The sequence below is a fragment of the Armigeres subalbatus genome, chromosome 2 (assembly GCF_024139115.2).
Source record: "Armigeres subalbatus isolate Guangzhou_Male chromosome 2, GZ_Asu_2, whole genome shotgun sequence".
NCBI classification, from domain to species: Eukaryota; Metazoa; Arthropoda; class Insecta; order Diptera; family Culicidae; genus Armigeres; species Armigeres subalbatus.
In genome coordinates, this window is record NC_085140.1 from 362,531,526 (window position 1) to 362,552,469 (window position 20,944).

Below are 20,944 nucleotides of genomic sequence, written 5' to 3' on the forward strand. Positions count from 1 at the left end.
GATTTGCGGACCCCCCACAGACTGCGTGGCTGGTGACGTGCAGTATACTACATAGGCCACTCCGGCCTTAGTCTGAGCAAATCATAATAATTCTGGAGAAATTTCCTGAGAAATTTTTATTTGAAGAGAGAATTCTTACAGAAACTTTTGGGAGACCCCTTGAAGAATCTTCTTCTTCAATGTTCTACATTCCAACTGGAACTTGGCCTGCTTTTCAACTTAGTATTCTATTAGCTATTAGGGCTGCAAAATGGTGGGTTGACATCAAGGAAGGAGCGTCCAACAGAGCTCTGGTCCCCACAAGTCCCTATATCACGCTTCCACGGGGCGTCCGATGACAAAAGACCGCCAGCTAAGGGTTGTGTACTTAGCTGGTAGTGCAGCCTGGGCACTGTTGTCCTTCTGACATCAGCTAGAGTGAGAAGGTACGCCTCCAGCGTCTGTTCACCAGCAGGTGCGGCTCAAACAGCGTTTGCCTGGTACCCAGCGGCTGATTAACGAAATGCTGTATCGCGTCAGCTACACCTAAGGTGGCAGCCCCATCATCGCGATGTAGGTAACGCGACCCCGGTAAGGTAGCTTACTGAAGCCTCTCAAATACCTCGAAAAATGGAGATAGAAGAAAAAGAGAACGTTATTTTTGGCAACCGACCCGGCAACGAAATAAGGACTATGATTGGAAACTCGGTACCTGGAATGTCAGGACCCTAAATGAACCTGGACGAGTGAGCCTTCTGGCTCGTGAACTGCAGAAGGTTGGAGTGAACGTGGCTGCTATTCAAGAAGTCCGATGGCCTAGATCCGGAGAACGTGAATTCTGAGCCGTGGACCCCACGACCAATACTGCATTCAAGTATACCATCTATCACAGCGGCGGTGAAAAAGCAGAGCATGGAGTTGGTTTCGTAGTGATAGGCAAGCAGATGAAGCGAGTAATGCGGTGGAAACCTATTAGCGAACGAATCTGTGTGTTGAGGATACGGGGCAAATTCTTCAATTACAGCCTAATCAACGTTTACGCACCGACAAACGATAAATCTGACGACGTGAAGGACACGTTTTATGAATGCCTATGGAGAGTGCCCAAAGCATGACGTGAAAATTGTTATCGGAGACGCTAACGCTCAGGTCGGTAGAGACGACTTTTTCCGTCCCATAATCGGTAGGGAGAGTCTTCACTCCGCTACCAATGACAACGGCCTGCGGCTAGTAAATTTTGCTGCTGCCAGAGGGATGGCCATCAGTAGCACCTACTTTGCACGAAAGAACATCCGAAAGCACACCTGGAGACACCCAAATGGTGAAACTTGCTACCAGATAGACCATGTTCTGGTGGATGGGCGCCATTTCTCGGATGTTATCGATGTGCGGACATTCAGAGGTCCGAACATTGACTCTGATCACTACCTCGTTGCCAATAAAATTCGATCACGGTTGTCAACTGTATCGAACGAAAGATCACAGCGAACGATGCGTTACAATATCCAGCGATTGTCGGCGGAAGGAGTATCGGCTGAGTACCGCCAGAAGCTCGACGAACGGATAAAGTGCAATCAACGTTAACGACAACATCAACGATCTATGGGAGTCGATCCATGGAGCGGTGAGCACAACAGCACGGGAAGTGGTAGGCACTGCACAGAGGCGACCCAGGACGGGCTGGTTCGATGTAGAGTGTCCGAGAGTGACAGACGAGAAGAACGTTGCCAGAAGCCGGATGTTGGTGTCAGGTACCCGATCGAATAGAGATCGGTACAAGGAAGCAAGAGCAGCCGAAAAACGAACCCACCGCAGGAAGAAAAAAGAGTACGAAGAACAAGTGATTAGTGAGGCGCAGGAAAAAATGGAGCAGAACGATATGCGGAGGTTTTATGAGTCTGTCAATGGCGTGCGGAGAAAGACAGCGCCATCTCCCATCATGTGCAACGACCAACAAGGGAATTTGCTGACCAGTACTGGAAAAGTTCGTGATCGTCATAAGACAGAGAGCAAAGCACCTTTTTCTATTTCAGGCGACCAAATGAAAGAATCGTGGGTACTTTGATCAATTTCGCATGAAAGGCAGTCATGAAAGAATGTTGTGCTTTATTTTAAAATTTAAATTTCTAAGTTATTTTAATAGATACATGCGAAAAATAGTGACTAGTCGATAAATTAATCATACTTCTTTAATTCACCGAGTTGAAAGTAAAAATAAACACAAAAATAAAGCAGATATTGCACACTTTCATGACCCTTCACGTAACAAATATTTTTTGAGATGTTTGTAGCATGCCATTCATCCTTCGCGTTTAAATAGAATTTGAAAGGGGCAGATATGTAAACATCGCGTGACATCTCTTATTGAAAATGAGAAATTCCGGTACTGAGATAAAACTGAAGTGGCTGCTAGGTGGAAGCAACACTTCGAGACTTTGTTGAATGGAGGAAGTGACGATGCATCGGTGAACAGAATAGATATTAGCGACGATGGACAAGCTGTGGAGTCACCTACACTAGATGAGGTTAAAAAAGCTGTCAAAGAGCTGAACAACAATAAGGCTGCGGGGAAGGACCAGCTCCCGGCTGAACTTCTCAAACATGGCAGTGAGCAGCTTTATGAAGTTCTGCACCATATCATGTCGAAATGGGAAGACGAGGAAATGCCTGCTAGCTGGTTGGACGGCTCTATTTGCCCTCTCTTTAGAAAAGGCACAGTCTGGAGTGCGCCAATTACCGAGGAATAACCCTCCTTAATTCGGCGTGCAAAATTATGTCCCGTATTCTGTTCAACAGATTGAGACTTGAAGAGTCTCGTCGGCGAATACCAAGCAAGTTTTCGTGAGGGCCGATCAACGACGGATCAAATGTTTACCCTGAGACAAATCATTGATAAATTCCGGGAGTACAACTTGCAGACACATCATCTATTTATTGATTTCAAGGCGGCGTACGATTCAGTGAAACGGAATGAATTATGGCAAATTATGCTTGAACATGGTTTTCCGGCGAAACTGATACGGCTGATTCGTATAACGTTGGACGGATCGAAATCAAGTGTAAGGGTTGCGGATGAAATATCGACGTCATTTGTTATCTTAGATGGATTAAAGCAGGGTGATTCACTCTCGAACCTACTGATCAATATAGTGCTCGAGTGAGCGATTAGGAGAGCTGGTGTGCAAAGAAGCGGTACCATTATCACAAAATCGCATATGCTCCTGGGATTTGCGGACGATATCGGAATTGATCGCCGTGCCGTGGAAGAGGCTTTTGCGCCTTTTAAGAGGGAGACAGCGAGGATTGGACTCACGATCAATACCAGCAAAACGAAGTACATGGTCGCTGGCAATCAACGTGGGTTCATTAGTGGTGGTGGTAGCGAAATAGTGCTGGATGGTGAAAAATTTTAAGTGGTAGAAGAATTTGTGTATCTTGGAACATTAGTGACGTGCGATAATGATGTTACCCGCGAGGTAAAAAGGCGTATTGCAGCTGCAAATAGGGCTTATTACGGACTTCGTAACCAGCTTAAGTCCCGTAGTCTGCAAACGAAAACAAAACTCGCGCTGTATACTACTCTGATTCTTCCGGTGGCTTTATACGGCCATGAGACATGGACGTTAAAGGAGGCTGATCGGAGAGCTCTCGGAGTGTTTGAGCGTAAGGTGCTGCGGACAATACTCGGCGGTAAACAGGAGAACGGTATCTGGCGGCGTCGCATGAATCACGAATTGTACCAGGTGTATAAATGGCTGGATATTATTAAGCTTATACAACACGGCAGACTACGGTGGGCTGGTCACGTTGTTCGTATGCCGGAAGAACGTCAAGCGAAGATAATATTTAGTAGAGAACCCGGAAGAGGCCGCAGGCTTCGTGGAAGGCCGCGTACACGATGGCTTTTTGCAGTTGAAGAGGACCTGAGGGCGCTCAATGTTCAGGGCGACTGGAAGCGATTGGCCCAGGATCGAGTCCAGTGGAGAAGGATACTCCATTCGGCGTAGGTTCATCGAAGAGCTGTAGCCCATCAAGTATCAAGTATCAAGTAAGTATTCTATTAGCATTTCCTCAGTTATTAATTGAAAGCTTTTCTGTGCCTATCATTGCATGAGTATGTATCTTGTGTGGCAAGTAGGGGAGAACGGCCCAAAATGCACCCCTGGGGCAAAATGGCCTCACTCATAAAATCACTCATATAATCTGTTGTAGTACATTTATGAACGAATATTACCATTACAATTCATAATTAGTTATCCATCATTGAGCTCCATTGGAAAAATTTAGCAAAATCCCTTCATATTCACTCAAATTTAACGATTTGCTATTCTTCCACTACATCCGTAAGATTGAAGGTTAATCCATTAAGAAAAACAAACAACCATGCGTTCACCATCATTTAACATGCAATTGAGTCATTTTAGATCACCATTCGGGCGTTTTGCCCCAGGCCTATTTTCAAAACATTTTTAAGTGCGTTAGAAAGTCATGAAAACCTTATTGTTTTGAATAGGAGATCATTGTGAAATGTAGCTGGGATTGTAAATTTTGCAACTATACGTTGAAATGGTTGGGTATTTTTGTTTATACGGGCGAAAACATCGAAAAAGCTTAAGGGGTGCATTCTGAACTGTTCTCCCCTACGATGGATACACTATGCTCAGGGTGTTACTCATCCGAAAACATCCTAGACCGAACCGAGAATCGAACTTGCCACCTCCGGATTGGAAATCCTACGCCTTTGCTCACAAGGCTACTGGAGACCCCTTTGAAGGCTTTTGCTTTTACTACACACAGTAGATCAATATAGATTTTTCTTTTTTTTTTCTAATAAATCCACACCGATCAATATTGTTGCGCCACCAATAACTGAAAATGATCTATCACGCTTCCGCTGACCTTTTTTCAATCACTGGTGTTAGCGCCCTAAGACTAAAATATTCATCGATTTTCCTACGGAAAAAATTACACGAATAAAGCCAAAATGACCATTTAAAAGCAGGTGTTCCGAATATGAGTCACGTTCGGAATTTGAGTCAAAACGGTACTACACATACAATCGTAAATCATCTACACATCAATTTTTATCACCGAAAATCTGTTGAGCGCCAGAGCATGAAAGTAACAACAGCAGCCAAAATTGTTAAATTAGTCCATGTTTTTTCTACTTCTTTTATGTCTTATTAGAGAGGTTTGCACCCCTGGGCTGGTTCGCCTCTATTAGTACAGGTAATTTTGAAATAATTTACATTAAATTAATGATTTCGTGTGTGTTACTTCTACGTGAAGTTAAACGATTTACAATGATATGGAAATGCTAATATCATCTTCCAAACTTGGACGTACATGTTCATGATAGCATTAGAGGCGAAAGTATAGAATTGATAGTTCCGTTAGGATACGGCAGGCATGAAGAATGTTTTTATAGAAGTCGATTTGAAAGCGAGCGGAGGGCAATATTTGTGATGGCACATATCGCACGACCTTCCTTCTGCCAAGCTCCCGTATGAAGGGGGAGGGAAGAATATCAGTGTGGAAGCTGATATATCTCCACTGGCAAAAGGAAGGTGGTTTGACTTGCTCATATGCCATCGCGTGCGGAAGGATTTGCTATCGACGAGTACTGTCTCCAAATTTCTAATATGACACACACGAAATCATTAATTTAGTGTACTACCCTTGGTGGGGGCATCCATCAATTCAGCTGTTATTGGTCGACGGTACAGCAGCAGTGCCTTTCTCTGCTTTGTTCTCTCCGAGGCAGCCAAGTTGGTTGCGACGAGACGGACGCAATGAGAAAACAGAACTGTGCAATAAAAATCCTATTCGACTAAATGCTGATGTCATATTAGAAATTTGGAGACAGTACTCGTCGATAGCAAATCCTTCCGCACGCGATGGCATATGAGCAAGTCAAACCACACTTCCTTTTGCCAGTGGAGATATATCAGCTTCAACACTGATATTCTTCCCTCCCCCTTCATACGGGAGCTTGGCAGAAGGAAAGTCGTGCGATATGTGCCATCACAAATATTGCCCTCCGCTCGCTTTCAAATCGACTTCTATAAAAACATTCTTCATGCCTGCCGTATCCTAACGGAACTATCAATTCTATACTTTCGCCTCTAATGCTATCATGAACATGTACGTCCAAGTTTGGAAGATGATATTAGCATTTCCATATCATAATTTACATTGTTTAAACCTTTGTTATTTATTTGAATTTCACTGTTAGCCATAAAAACATTATATAAATAAAATATGCGGAAACAATATTTGTATATTCTTTTAATAAAATATGAGGAACAAAGTAAATAAAAATTCCCAATGTTATTTAATTTCGCCATAGTTCATTAATCAACCAATTCTGAACTCATTATTGGCTACCAATCCTACGCTGAAGCCGTTCATTCTCACTAGAGACCTCCGGGCCAATAATTGCTTCCATCAATCAATAAGTAAATCCACTTCACTCGTCCCTTTCCAAAATCTCAAGCAGCCATTATTGTTATTGAAACAACAAACAGAGCCAACAAAAGATCAAAGTGCTCTCAAAATGCCAAATATTCGTCAAGTATGGTAGCCACACGCTGTGCAAAGGAAACAACATCAAGTGTGGTGGCTGATTGGCGTACTTACCGGGAGTTCGCGGACCGCCAGCCGTCGCACCGTCCCCGCCGTCGTCGTAGTACTCCTCTTCGCCATCATCGTCGTAGTCCAGCACGGCGTGCACTTGTGTTCGCGAGCCCTGGCCGGCATTCACTTTGACGAACCCGGGTGGCCGTTCCGGAATGGAGCTGCCGACTGAGGTGCTGCTGATGCCACGGCCACTACTCACCGGCGGCGGCGGGACTCGGTTAGGCGGGGGTGTCGGCTGGGGGGAGTTCTGCGGCAGTTGTACTTGTGGAGATCCGCCGGAGCTACGATACACGTTCGAAGGTTGATTGTAGCTCGTTGGCTGCTGCGGCTGGTTGTTGTAACCACTTGGGTTGTAGTAGTTAGGATTTTGCGGTGGAGCGGCAGTTCGAGAAGGAACTTGCGAGTAAGTACCCTCACCGTATGTTCTGGAGGGCTGCTGAGGTTGAGCTTGTGGTTGCTGATAAACTTGCTGCTGTGGCTGCTGGTAGGGCGGCGAAGGGGGAAGGTAATTGTTTCTGGGGGTTTGCCGGTACTGGGAACTTTGCTGAGGAGCATTTCGCTGCTGCTGTGGAACTGAGTATGGACTGTTTTGGTAGAAGCCGTGATCGTTAGGATCTGCCTCTTGATGACCGGCGGGTCCATACAGCAAATTGTTAACCGCCGAAGCATGCTGACTATGAATTGGGCTAACCGTGGCCCAACCAGGGGATTGTATACTACCGAATGGCAGTGTGTAATTCACTAATGCCATTTTTCCTAATATTCACTTATGAGTCAATCTGCTATGTGTTCTCCCGTTATTAGGCTACCACTCATCCTTTTACACCATCAAATGATTCACATTATTATTCTTCTTTCATTCGAAGCTTGCGAAAAATCACCTACATGACACATTTCTTCTTTTTTGTCACTACATGAAATTCTGCTGGGAGAGAAACTTTGATTTTAACACCACTCAGATTTCTTCATTCGATTCATCCGGAATCTGTAATCAAAACAAAACCTTGAATATGAGCCAAAAATATTTTTTCGCCATAACTAGGCACGCTTCGTTCACTATCTTGGCACAATTTCACTCCGACTGTAGCTTCAAATCAATGTCACTGAATATCGCTGCTCCGCATCGAATCAAATACACACGCTGGTGGCCTTAGTTATGCAACAATCCTCCCCGTTGAAGACATCTATCTACACCTTAGTCGAACGTACTGCCGAGGCTCGAAGTGTATTTTAATACCATGTGGGGGACCTGCTCGACCTGGGGACGAAAAGAAGCATTCAAACTTATCCAAAGATCACCATCGACGTCGTCGTCGTCGTCGTCGCCTTTGGTCGGATACCAACAATAATACGAGGAGGCCTGCGACAAGATCTGAAAGAAAGATCCACCGGTGATGGCAGGTGCAGATTCGAGTGTATGGTTTCAAAAGTCTCGCGATGCTTCGGGAAAAGCCAGAAGTAAGCGTGAAGCAGGGGTGTAGTTGGAAGAACTACGTAATTATACAAATTCGTTGACTGATTGGTGAAGTTTATAATCAAGCTACTATTGTGCATCCATATTTCATGTGGTTGACACAATGATACTGTAATAGAATCAATTGAATTGATTTTTTTTTGTAAAAAAGTGTATGTTTTCACTTCATTTATCTGTAACCCCTTGATGACTCACACCTCCTTTTATATGCACTGTCTGATCACAACCTGTCGCCAATCATCATCTTCTTTTTTCGCTTCAATCATAGCACACATCTCTCCATCGGCTCCCATCCCCAGCAGACTGTTTGTTATGCTTTAAGCTCAATGTTGACTCAATCCTATCGTCGTCAACCAGCAGCGTAAGAAACACCGACAGCTCAGAAACAGATTATGCTAAGAACCGGTACATGGCGATGAACTCGTGACGTATCTATCGGTAATAATTGCTTGAGTCGAGTTGTGATGATGATCAAAACAAACTGAAATGGAAACGCCTCATGGAAAACTAAACAGTTTTTATGATAACCTTATTCCGCTATGCGAGAATGTTTAAGCTTTTGTGAAAATTATGGATTAATTGTAAATTTTGAATTTAGTTAGGAAAACTTGTAGTTTCACTCGATGCGTTTTAGTCATCAAATAAAATATTAACATAATTATTATAACAATTCAAAATTATTGAGAAAAACATCAAAAATATATTAGAATTAATATAAAATTGATATAAATGAATACAAGGTATGGCAATTTTCACATCAAGGTATTTTTAACACATTCAGATAAAGGAAGTAGTGTGAATTGTTTATAATTTAATTACATTGATCACTGTTTCATATTAAGTAATGATTTCAATATATTTCCTTTATTGATATGTTTCAAATTTTCAAGAGAAAACTATCGCAGTAAATCTAATTTATAACGGAGAGTTACTGTTGCTGCCTATCAGAATACAAACGATACCTATGGATTGTACAAAAGCAACTGGTGCGATGTGATCCACTGTGATCGCGCAATAGTCACGTGTCTTATCATGGTAAATCTCCAGAAATCGACTAGTTAGTTCACGCCATTTCAACTTTTTGCGATGCTCGTGAGGTTTTTACTCTCATTTGGGGGGCAATAACGAAACCGACAAAGAGACATCAACCCCATTCGGAAGATCGCAATCCATGGAGAAGGTTACCACAGTCACCAGGCACGAAACTGTTTGCGTTATGGTTGTAAATGATCATTTGTTTTAGTTCGGCAATGATTTCTGGGTTGAGTAATCCTTAGCAAGGCAGGTAAGTAGTTCTCAACATGACTAACAAGCAAGATCACGCCCCGACAACACTACCCCCGTCACCAATGGCAGCTTGTTAGAGCGTAGGAAGTTGCTCAAGATTTAGTTTTACGGCTTCTGGGAAAGATAGCTTTCGGGAACACGCGCACGCTCGCCGGGTATTGTTGATTTTGAAACGCCCCGGCACATCCGCTGCGTTTAGCCTGGTGCGATGTCGTTGGCGGCGTTCGATGCGGTTGATGTGGTTTAACTTTGTGGGCAAATATGGCGATCTTGATTGGCAGTCGTAATAAAATTCTGACCAATTGGTGTTCGCGTTGGATGAATGGTTACTTGCGGTGGTACTAAGAATAAAAATTCTTTTGTTATTGTTGATGCAATTTTTTCTATTCTAATATTGCTACCAATAAAGCAATTGATGTACATTATCGGATGATTATTTCCAACTTTGATTTCCGTCAAATGGGGTAATTAGCAATACTTTGACTAGATCTTATTTAGATACATACTTATCTGCTTCGGAATATGTAGTACGATTACTTTGAAAATGAAAACCGTTGCAAGTAGCTCCATTTGACGAAACTTTATTACATCTTAGAAGAATTTAGTAGTTTTATTAGTTATGAGATAGTTACGACGCATCTTCTTCTCTTTCTTGATATGCTGTATATTCCATTTCAGTTGTAACTAGGTCTACTTTTTTGCTTAGTGTTCCTCCAGCAAGAAATTCTTAATAATTTCTCGGGGTTCAAAAGTGTGTATGTGAGTTAGAAAAATTATGAAGAAAATGGTTTACCTAACCTAAAAGTGTCACGACTAAATGCGAGAGAGACAGTATCCCTACTAGGTGAATTAAATTGGATTTTTATAATCGCAACGGTTTCACCCTAACACGATAAATGCGATTGCACTCAAAAGTAGATACAAAAATAATCTTCATTTAATCCCTTTACATAAAACCTGAACGATCACTGAGCTTTAAAGGTTGTGCCGCACTGAAATATTTCTTGGTATTACCCCAGTTTTCGCTCCGCTGAAACAACAATCCATTAATTCATTCATAAGGCCATCGCCGATACGACAACTTTTCGGTGCCCCATAGATTCGCTCTGCAGATTCACTCTGGAGGCCGAGAAAAATTTGAACTCTTTCGCAAAGGACCCATTTTCGGTATATCACCTTCTTTTGCTTATGTTACTCTGCCTTGCTACCAAATTAAGCACTCGTGAATTGAAGCCATGTTTGACACATCGTCCAACACTGAATCTAGCGAATGGAAATTTACAGTCGCATCCGCTTGGCACTACGAGGCGCACAAATGCGTTTATGTAACCTAAGGCTACCGTGTCGTCATTGACGTTGCAGTATCATAGCCCAAATCGCTCGTCTACATGTCCCGGGGTTACTGACTGACTGGTTGTCAATCGATGATGGGCAGCTGCTTAGTAAATCAAAGAGTGCAGTTTTATCACATTTATTAATCCCATACAACTGACACTGCATAAGCATCGTCCGATGCACACAGTGCCTGGATATCTGACCCGACGACATGTTCGACGTGTTTATATGTTGGTGTTGTGGTGTTTATTCGGAATGCGAATTCAATCAAATCGAAACATAATCGTTACCTTATGATACATTTAATAATTTTAAAAAAATCCCTAATTGAGAAAAATAATAATTTTCTCTAATGAAAAAGACAGATTAACCCACCAAGCGAAAACGATGCCTTTCTCGATTCAATCGTTTTGTTGCGATAAAAATTGTAAATAATTGTCCTTATTACGGCTATTGCAAATGCTGTATAGTAAGGATATGCGGTATTTCAAACAAATTCGTTTCAGGTGAATCAAACAAACTCTCGAAATCTGATTTTTGATGTTGTTTCGTTTCGTAATATTCCAAAAATTTCGAAATAACTAGGTTTTAACGAAATGAAACGGAATTCCGCGGAATTTCGAAACCAATTTAAGTCGAAAACTGTAACCCGTATCGGCCTGAGTGAAGGAAAAAAAAAATCAAATCACTGCCATTTCGTCATTTTTGTCGTATTGGCCTGGTTTTATCACTGTTCTGCTCGTACTGACAAACTTCAGCATTTTGGAAGACGAGTACGATTATAACACCCAAATATAATATTGGCCACCTTGGGGCCAGTTCCGGGGCACAAAAATTGGCCAATTTCAAAATATCATAAACTATGGCAATATTGGTATCAAATTTCATTTTGAAAGACGAATGGAATTATGACATCCAGATAAGATATTGATCACCCTGAAGCCAGTTTCGAGGCCCTTGGAAGCCTTCAGCATTTTGGAAGACTGAATTATGAAATCCAGATATAATATTGACCACCCTGAGGTCAGTTCCGAGGCCCTTGGAGAAGCCTCCGGGGATACCAAAATCGGCCAATTTCAAAACATCACAAACTATAGCGAAATGGGTATTAAACTTCAGCATTTTGCACTAGTGGGATTAGGACATACAAATTCTTCTTTTTACCTGTATTACGCAATCCCATTCAGAACCAATAAATACTATGATGATATGGAAATGCTAATATCATCTTCCAAACTTGGACGTACATGTTCATGATAGCATTAGAGGCGTAAGTATAGAATTGATAGTTCCGTTAGGATACGGCAGGCATGAAGAATGTTTTTATAGAAGTCGATTTGAAAGCGAGCGGAGGGCAATATTTGTGATGGCACATATCGCACGACCTTCCTTCTGCCAAGCTCCCGTATGAAGGGGAAAGGAAGAATATCAGTGTGGAAGCTGATATATCTCCCTGGCCACTTGTGAGTAATTTCTTCGCATTTTTGGTATGAAAAAAAATATTTTGGCCATAACTTCTGAGCCCATAGTCCTATCCGACCAATTTTTAATAGAAAACAATGGGACATGATTCGACGTCGAATGTTGCGAACAAATCGGCCGAGAGTAAGTGCCTAAATAGAGAGTGAGAGAGTGAGATAGTTCGATTGGGCCGATTCGATACGAAACAATGGGACAAGATTCCGCGTCGAATGCAACTTGTTGCGAGCGAATCGGTTGAGGATAAGTGCCTAAAAATGAGCTAGACTTTTTAGTGTGCTTTTATTTGATAAAAAGTATTTTGGCCATAACTTCTAAGCCCATAGTCCGATCGGGTCAATTTTCAATAGGAAACAACGGGACAAGATTCTGCGTCGAATACATCGGTTAAGGATAAGTGTCTGAAAAATGAGCTAAACTTTTTACGCACACACACATACACACACATATACACACACATACACACACATACACACACACACAGACATCACTCCAATTCGTTGAGCTGAGTCGATCGATGGGTCTCCGGGAATCCTATAAAAACTTTGTTTTTGAAGCGAACATATAGCCTTTACGTATACTTTGTATACGAAAAAGGCAAAAAGTATTTTGGCCATAACTTCTAAGCCCATAGTCCGATCGGGTAAATTTTCAATAGGAAACAATGGGACAGGAATGCGTCGAATGAAACTTGTTGAGAGCAAATCGGTTGAGGATAAGTGCCTAAAAATTGAGCTAAACTTTTTGCGCACACACACATACACACACAGACATCACTCCAATTCGTCGAGCTGAATCGATTGGTATATAACACTATGGGTCTACGGTCCTCGAATCAAAAATTTGTTTTTGGAGCGAACATATAGTCTTTACATATACTTTGTATACGAAAAAGGCAAAAAGATTAACCTCCTCTCCCTACCCATTAACAATTGTTTTGTTTTTCTTGTGAACATCAGTTAATTTTGATAAGTGTTCCTACATGATCTATCAATTTATGTATATTTATCAGATTGCCATTGAAAATGTGGCGTTTATATCTTTTCTTGAGATTTTGTGTGACAAATTATGAAAAATGGTAAAAATTACGCAAAAAAGTATATCCGCCGCCAAATGGACATTACCATTTAAGTGTGTTTTACAGTGTTTAGTGTGTATTCTGTATAGGCCGAAACCCATCATTTGGCCGAAAGTCATTTGACCGAAAGGTGCATTTAGCCGAAAGTGTCATTTGGCCAAAAGGGCCATTTGGCCGAAAGGGCCATTTGGCCGGAAGGGTCATTTGGCCGAAAAGGTAATTTTGCTGAAAGAGTAATTTGGCCGAAGGGCCATTTGGCCGAAAGGGTCATTTGGCCGAAAGGGTCGTTTGGCGAATAGGACATTCGTCCAGATAGGATATTTAGCCGAATATGACATTTGGCCGAATAGTTCATTCGGCCGAAAAGGAAATTTGACCGAATAGGTCATTTGAGACGTCTCATTTCTCACTCCTCATTTCTCACTTCTCACTGTAAAAAATTAGAAGCGCGAAGTGAGTAGTGAGAGTCTAACTAACTTCTCATTTCTCACTGCTCACTGTAAAAAGTGAGAAACGCGAAGTGAGACGACTCACTACTCACTTCGCGCTTCTCTGACCTTTCGGCCAAACGACCCTTTCTGCCAAATGACCCTTCCGGCCAAATGACCCTTTCGGCCAAATGACCCTTTCGGCAAAATGACCCTTTTGCCCAAATGACCCTATCAGCCAAATGACCCTTTCGGCCAAATAACCATATCGGCCAAATGACTCTTTCGGCCTATTGACCCTTTTGGCCAAATGACCCTTTCGGCCAAATGACCCTTTCGGCTAAATGATCCTTTCGGTCATATGACCCTATCGGTCAAATTACCCTTTCGACCTAATGACCGTTTCGGCCAAACGACCCTCTCGACCTAATGACCCTTTCGGCCTAATGACCCTTTCGGAAAAATGACTACTTCGGCCAAATGATCCTTCCGGCCAAACGACCTTTTTGTCAAACGACCCTTTCGGCCAAATCTAGAAACTTTTTTTCAATAGGCGTGCATATTTTATTCAACTGACGTTACTATCAGATAGATAGGAATCCATTCTTTCTGTAAGGCACATTAGTTAGCAAAAATAGTTTGAAGGAAGCGCACATTCGTCGTTCCAAAGACCAAGGTCAAAATCAATTACGCCCATTTGAATAAAATTCCTACAAATGACTCTTTCGGCCAAATGACTTTCGGCCTAATGGTCTGTTCTTCCCGGAACACGGTAGATCACTTTGACGTTGTGCGTTACGGTGTAAGATCTACCAAACAGAACCATAGCTTAATCAATTTTTCTAACTAGGGCAATAAGTTGTGGTAATTAAGGATTCATCGTATTTAGTCCCCGCTACCAACAGCAGTCTCAGAAATAAAACATAATTAATGTTACCTTCCAGACAGTTGAAGGACTCGAATTCCTCTTGTTTGAGGCTAGACTTTATGCAGTGGAAACAACTTTTCAAGCAATTAGTTAAAAAAAAACTCGGTACCCGGTCCTAGGCTTAACTGACTGCTGGAAAAATCGAATTAGGGGTTTAAATACGTACTAACTCTTCATGAACTGGTGAACAATGGTAGTGAGAGCAACACACGGAAGTTCTTATTACTGAACAAATTTTCTTGCTTGAAATGGTCTTGTAGACAGAGCTAAATCCCGGGATTGTAGCTTTACTGGTGATATTCTAGAAGCAAGACAAAGATGTGGCTAGGGCTCCGATGCATGGCAAAAAACAGTATTACTGTTCTGTTTTCTCAAGAAAGGATTGATTTCCTATTTATAAGAGGCGTGCCGTCAATGTGATTGCTCTCTGTGAAGGGTCTAAATAGCGGGACCTTGTCATGGTGCTCATGAGAAACAAAACAACAACTGTATCGAAACCAATACTGCATTGCCATACTGTTTGGATTCAAATCTCGAACAGACTCATATTCCGAATACACGTTTTAAAACAGAGATTAATCGGACAATTGATTAATGTTCAACTCTTGATACGACATCGTAGAGGTAAGCAGATTTTTGGATAAGCCTGCCTAACAATGGAAGGTCTCTCATTGTTGATGATAGAAATTGCTATGCCGATAAAAGAAAGGTTGACCTGTTACTTTAATATTAAATTTACTGAGTGTTGTATGCGCAAGTCGAGTCAAGTACGAGACACTGAAGACGACCTCACAGTGAGGTCGAAATACATATCTGCAAAGATAACAAAACGTAGTGGAAATAAATGGAAAGTACCAAACTCGTCTTAGACTGTTGTTTAGTTATTTTTTGCAATATTTCTACTGGATTCTGTAGAGCTGACAAATCTTATTATTGCGTAACGATTCCTACTTATTTCTCTTTAATATGACCACTAGTCAAGCAGGTCCCACAATGATTTGTATTCATCACAATAAAAACCCAGATTAATCCACCTAGCGGTGATAGTGCCTTTCTCGTTTCTTTCGGGTGAGTAATTTCTACGCACTTTTGGTGAAAAAAAAGTATTTTGACCATAACTTCTGATAGGGACTTTCCGATACTTCAAAACATCGATATTTGATTCGATACGATAATCGAATTAAAGTATCGATATCACCGATACATTGGAATGAAAATATCGATATATCGGGAAATCAAATGATATTTTAAAAATGAAAATATTTAAAATATATTTTATGTATTTATTCATTTACTATCGTATTACCGTATTACCAATTTACAATAATTATTAGAAATGACTATTTTTAATCCAATCCGCTTCTAGAGTGTGCCAGTCCAACAATCATCGGCGGCGCCGTACGTCGTAGTTTTACCCGGTAGAGACAGCGTTTACGGCACCTCACTGACCTCACTATTTTCCGTTCGCTAGAAAAAATCAACTGAAGTTTCGAGAAATTTGCTGATTTTTTTTCTGTATTTCTCCTCGGGTTATTCTGTTTTTTGACAATATTAAATTCTCTCTTCAGAATTTCCAAGGAAGTTTTTAAAGTTTGAATTTAATTCTTAAATAAAATTCAGAATTTTTACAAGAAAATCCATTAAAATATTCTCAACAGAAAAGGAACTTTTCTTAAACTTTCACGAGAAATTATCCTCTTTGTTTACATGGAATTCTCTTGGATTTCTTCAGGAAATTCTCCTTGATTTTCACAGGCATTCTTCAAAATTATCGCAAAAAGTTCCATCAGAAAAAAAAATCAAAATTATCATCAGGAAACCCTAGAAATGTTTTCAGGAAATTCTGTTTAATTCCTTCAGGGCATTATTTTGAAGAAAATTTTCATATGTTTTCCAATACTTTTAACTCTTATTTCCACAAATCTCTTCCTAATTTCTAAGTTGATTTATCTAATTTATCATGGGAAAACGCCAAATAGATAATTGTATTCGCAAAAGGATTTAAGGACTAGCGGCCTGACAGATGTTGCACAATGGTGCATCAATGCAAAGTGTCGAGTTGTCAAAACTATTTGTGATGACAGCGCACACCTTACTCCATCCGCTCTACCGAGAAAAATCCTCTAAATCAGTAAAAATACCGCATTCTGGATCCATTTTGAAAGAGGTATTTTTTCTTCACAAAATACAATACAATTGTTATTTTTGTGTTACTATGTTCTGATACAATATATCGATATCGAAAGCAAAAATATCGATATGACCGATATATTGAAAGCTAAATATCGATACAAAAATATCGAATATCGAAACCAAAATATCGATATTCCGATATATCGGAAGTATCGGAACGTCCCTAACTTCTGAGCCTATAGTCCGATCCGGCCAATTTTCAACAGGAAACAATGGGACCGGATTCTGCATCGAATGCAACTTCTTGCGAGCAAATCGGCTGAGGGTACATATGTGACTAAAATGAGTGAGATTTTGAAAAATGTATTTTGGCCATAACTCCGAATCCCATAGTCCGAATCCGTCAATTTTCAATACGAAACAATGGGACAAGATTCCGCGTCGAATGCAACTCGTTAAAGATAAGTGCCTGAAAAATGAGTGAGAATTTTGTACGCGTTTCTTATGTAAACAAAAGAATTTTGGCCATAACTTCGAAACCCATAGTCCGATTGGGCCAATTTTCAATACGAAACAATTGGGCAAGATTCTTCGTCAAATGAAATTTGTTGCGAGTAAATCAGCTAAGAGTAAGTGCCTAAAAAGTTAGTGAGAATTTTTCTTATACAAAAATATATTTTGGCCATAATTCCGAAGCCCATAGTCCGATTGGGCCAATTTTCAATACGAAACAATGGGACAATATTCCGCGTCGAATGCAACTTATTGCGAGAAAATTCGTTAAAGATAAGTGCCTGAAAAATGAGTGAGATTATTTTGCGCACACACATACACACACACACACACACATACACACACACGCACACACAGACATCACTTCAATTCGTCGAGCTGAGTCGATCGGTATATAACACTATGGGTCTCCGGGACTCCTATCAAAAGTTCGTTTTTGGAGCGAACATATAGCCTTTACGTATACTTTGTATACGAGAAAGGCAAAAAAACTTATGAGCGTAGACATATCAATCAATCCTACAAAAATCTAAATGTCTTCTAAATCTTTCGCATCTACATCCAGTTACCATTTTCTCGGGGAACCCCCATGAGATTACCGCGGATACTATAGGACCTCTTTATGAAACTTAGTACGTATGTGCGCTATGAACGGGTAGCGTGACCAATCAACTATACCTCATGGTTACACTAGCGGGTAAGGACTTGGCCACTGTATTGACAGCACGGTTCTATTCTCGGCTACAGGTTACTCCAGCCCAGTGTATGAGATAGCTATTATGCTAAATCGCACCAAGCGCCATTGAAAAGTTATTGTTTATTTCCGTTTGCTTTTACGGACTCTCTCTATCTTATTGGCATTACATCCCCACACTAGGACAGAGCCGCCCCGCGGCTTAGTGTTCATTAAGCACTTCCACAGTTATTTACTGCGAGGTTTCTAAGCCAGGTTACCATTTTTGCATTCGTATATCATGAGGCTAGCACCATGATACTTTTATGCCCAGGGAAGTCGAGACAATTTCCAATCCGAAAATTGCTTAGATCGGCACCGGAAATCGAAACCAGTCACCCTCAGCATGGTCTGGCTTTGTAGCAGCGCATCTTACCGCAAGGCTAAGGAGGGCTTTTACGGACTAAGTATAGCAAATTCATCAAAAAGGTGTTTCACCGAACCATGACCATCGGCCATTTGAAGCAGCGAGAGATCTCGGATTGCCTGGTTTGACGTTGTGCCATTTCTACGAGCGACAGCGCTTACAAAGAGTGATTACTCTGCAGAAAAGGACTGGGAAATTGGGGGTTACTTGAATGGATTTATTGACTCGGTAATACTAACGATGGACGCATAGTTGCCCTTAAGTTGAAACGATATCAACATGTTATTAGTCTGTTTCGGAAGCTTGGAGTGATGGGTCAGCAAAGGTACAATGGAGTATCTTTGTTGCATTATTGTACTTCTGGCTAGATTCTTCTTCTTCTGATTGGCATTACATCCCCACACTGGGACATAGCCGCCTCTGGTTAGATTAATTGCCATAAATACCTGCTTTTGGATTACGTTGATAATTATTATTATTAATATCTTTATTAATGAGGTTTTCGGCCCTGGACCGGTTCGCCTCGTAAACGTTGATAATCTTCTATATAGACTAACGCAAAATGAACTCCCCCAAGAAATTATGACGTTTGAGCGGGTCGCATAATGAACTTTTGTTCGAGAAGACGAGCCGCTCAAATGTAAAAATCAGGCTACTGTCATGCTATTGTTTAGCCTATCGCCAAATCGTAGCCAGGATGTCCCGGGCTATAATTTTTTTTCATACTACTTTTCAATGATGACAGCGGTCTATGTCTATTGATGATGATGATGAAACCGCGCTTGTTACAGGCTCGGTAAAAATCCATCGGGTGAGTGAATTCGAAAACAGCTGTACAGGTCTATACATAAAAATGAATTTCTGTCTGTCTGACCCTTATAGACTCCGAAACTACTAAGCCGATCAGCGTGAAAATTTGTATGCAGAGTTTTTTTGGGACGGGGAAGGTTCTTAAGATGATTAGAGACCCATCCCCCCTTAGGAAAGGGGGGCTTCCATACAAATGAAACATAAATTTCTGCATAACTCGAAAACTAATCAGAGAATAAATCAATTTTAGATGAAACGAAGTTCGTCGGGTCTAAATAACTGGAATAAATAACTGGTCTTTAATGATTCTGCGAGCGTTACGGCCCATAAAAATTTTAGAACCCTTCCATACAAAACACATTACTAGGGGGTGGGCTTTTCGGTAAATGACAGCCGGTGTCACTGAGTACATCGAGAGTATTTCTCATGGCAAGTGGATACGGTGGGTAAGATTTTCATTGACTCTGTTTTGATTAGTGATTGTTGCGATTACCGGAGGGCCAGAGGAAGCCGCAATATTCTGTATCAAGATTTTCAACGACTTTTCTGCTTTTTAAACAAAGATTCAAACGACGAATTGGCGAATCTGAGAGCTCTCCCACGCAAACCAACACGACCAATAGGAAGGTGAAGGTTTCCTCTACCTGTTGATGGTATTGGTTGGCGGGGGGGAAGTATCAAATTCGTCAAGTCGTCGGTTGAATCTGTGTTGACAAAAGCAGATAAGTCGTTTTGAAAATTTTGTCTTGATATTTTCTCAAGACACTCAAAAGGAAACCGAGAAGGAAACAATGGAACAGGATTCCGCGTCGAATGAAACTTGTTGCAAGCAAATCGGTTAAGAGTAAGTAAAAAATATGTTTTGGCCATAACTCCAAAGCCCATAGTCTGATTAAACCAATATTCGATAAGAAACAATGAGACAAGATTCTGCATCGGGCAAATCGGCTAAGAGTAAGTGCCTAAAAAATGAAAAAAATGTATTTTGGCCATTACTTCAAATCCCATAGTTCGAATCGACCAATTTTCAATACGAAACAATGGAACAAGATTCTGCGTCGAATGCAACTTGTTGCAGGCAAATCGGCTAAAAGTAAGTGCCTAAAAAATGAGTGAGAATTTTTCTTGTCAACAAATGTATTTTGGCCATTACTTCGAATCCCATAGTTCGATTCGACCAATTTTCAATACGAAACAATGGGACAGCATTTCGCGTCGAACGAAACTTGTTGCGAGCAAATCGGTTAAGGATAAGTGCCTGAAAAATGAGTGAGAATTTTGTACGTGTTCATCATGTGAAAAAGTGGATATTGGCCATAACTTCGAAACCCATAGTCCGATCTGTCCAATTTTCAATACGAAGCAATGGGACATGATTCTGCGTTGAATGAAACTTGTTGCGAGTAAATCAGCTAAGAGTAAATGTCTAAAAAGTGAGTGAGAATTTTTGTTGTAAAAAAATATATTTTGGCCATAACTCCGAAGCCCATAGTCCGATTCGGCCAAATTTCAATACGAAACAATGGGACAAGACTCCGCGTCGAATGCAACTTGTTGCGAGCAAATCGGTTAATGATAAGTGCCTGAAAAATGAGTGAGATTATTTTGCGCACACACATACACACACACATACACACACACATACACACACACATACACACACACATACACACAGACATCACTTCAATTCGTCGAGCTGAGTCGATCGGTATATAACACTATGGGTCTCCGAGACTCCTATAAAAAGTTCGTTTTTGGAGC

At 41.1% G+C, this 20,944-nt stretch overlaps 1 protein-coding gene across 5 annotated transcripts in view; it reads right to left on the reverse strand.

The window, feature by feature from the left end:
- Positions 1–20,944, reverse strand: part of LOC134212999 (protein spaetzle 3) — a 145,384-nt gene that overhangs the window by 99,935 nt on the left and 24,505 nt on the right. For 3 of the 5 annotated variants that reach the window (XM_062691430.1, XM_062691434.1, XM_062691433.1), the window contains exon 2: positions 6,619–7,603. In XM_062691430.1, coding sequence (XP_062547414.1) covers positions 6,619–7,369 — 751 coding nt within the window. In that variant the 5' untranslated portion in view covers positions 7,370–7,603. Of the gene's footprint in view, positions 1–6,618; positions 7,877–20,944 lie in introns of all 5 variants that reach the window. The other 2 variants (XM_062691432.1, XM_062691431.1) reach the window with 2 other exon arrangements.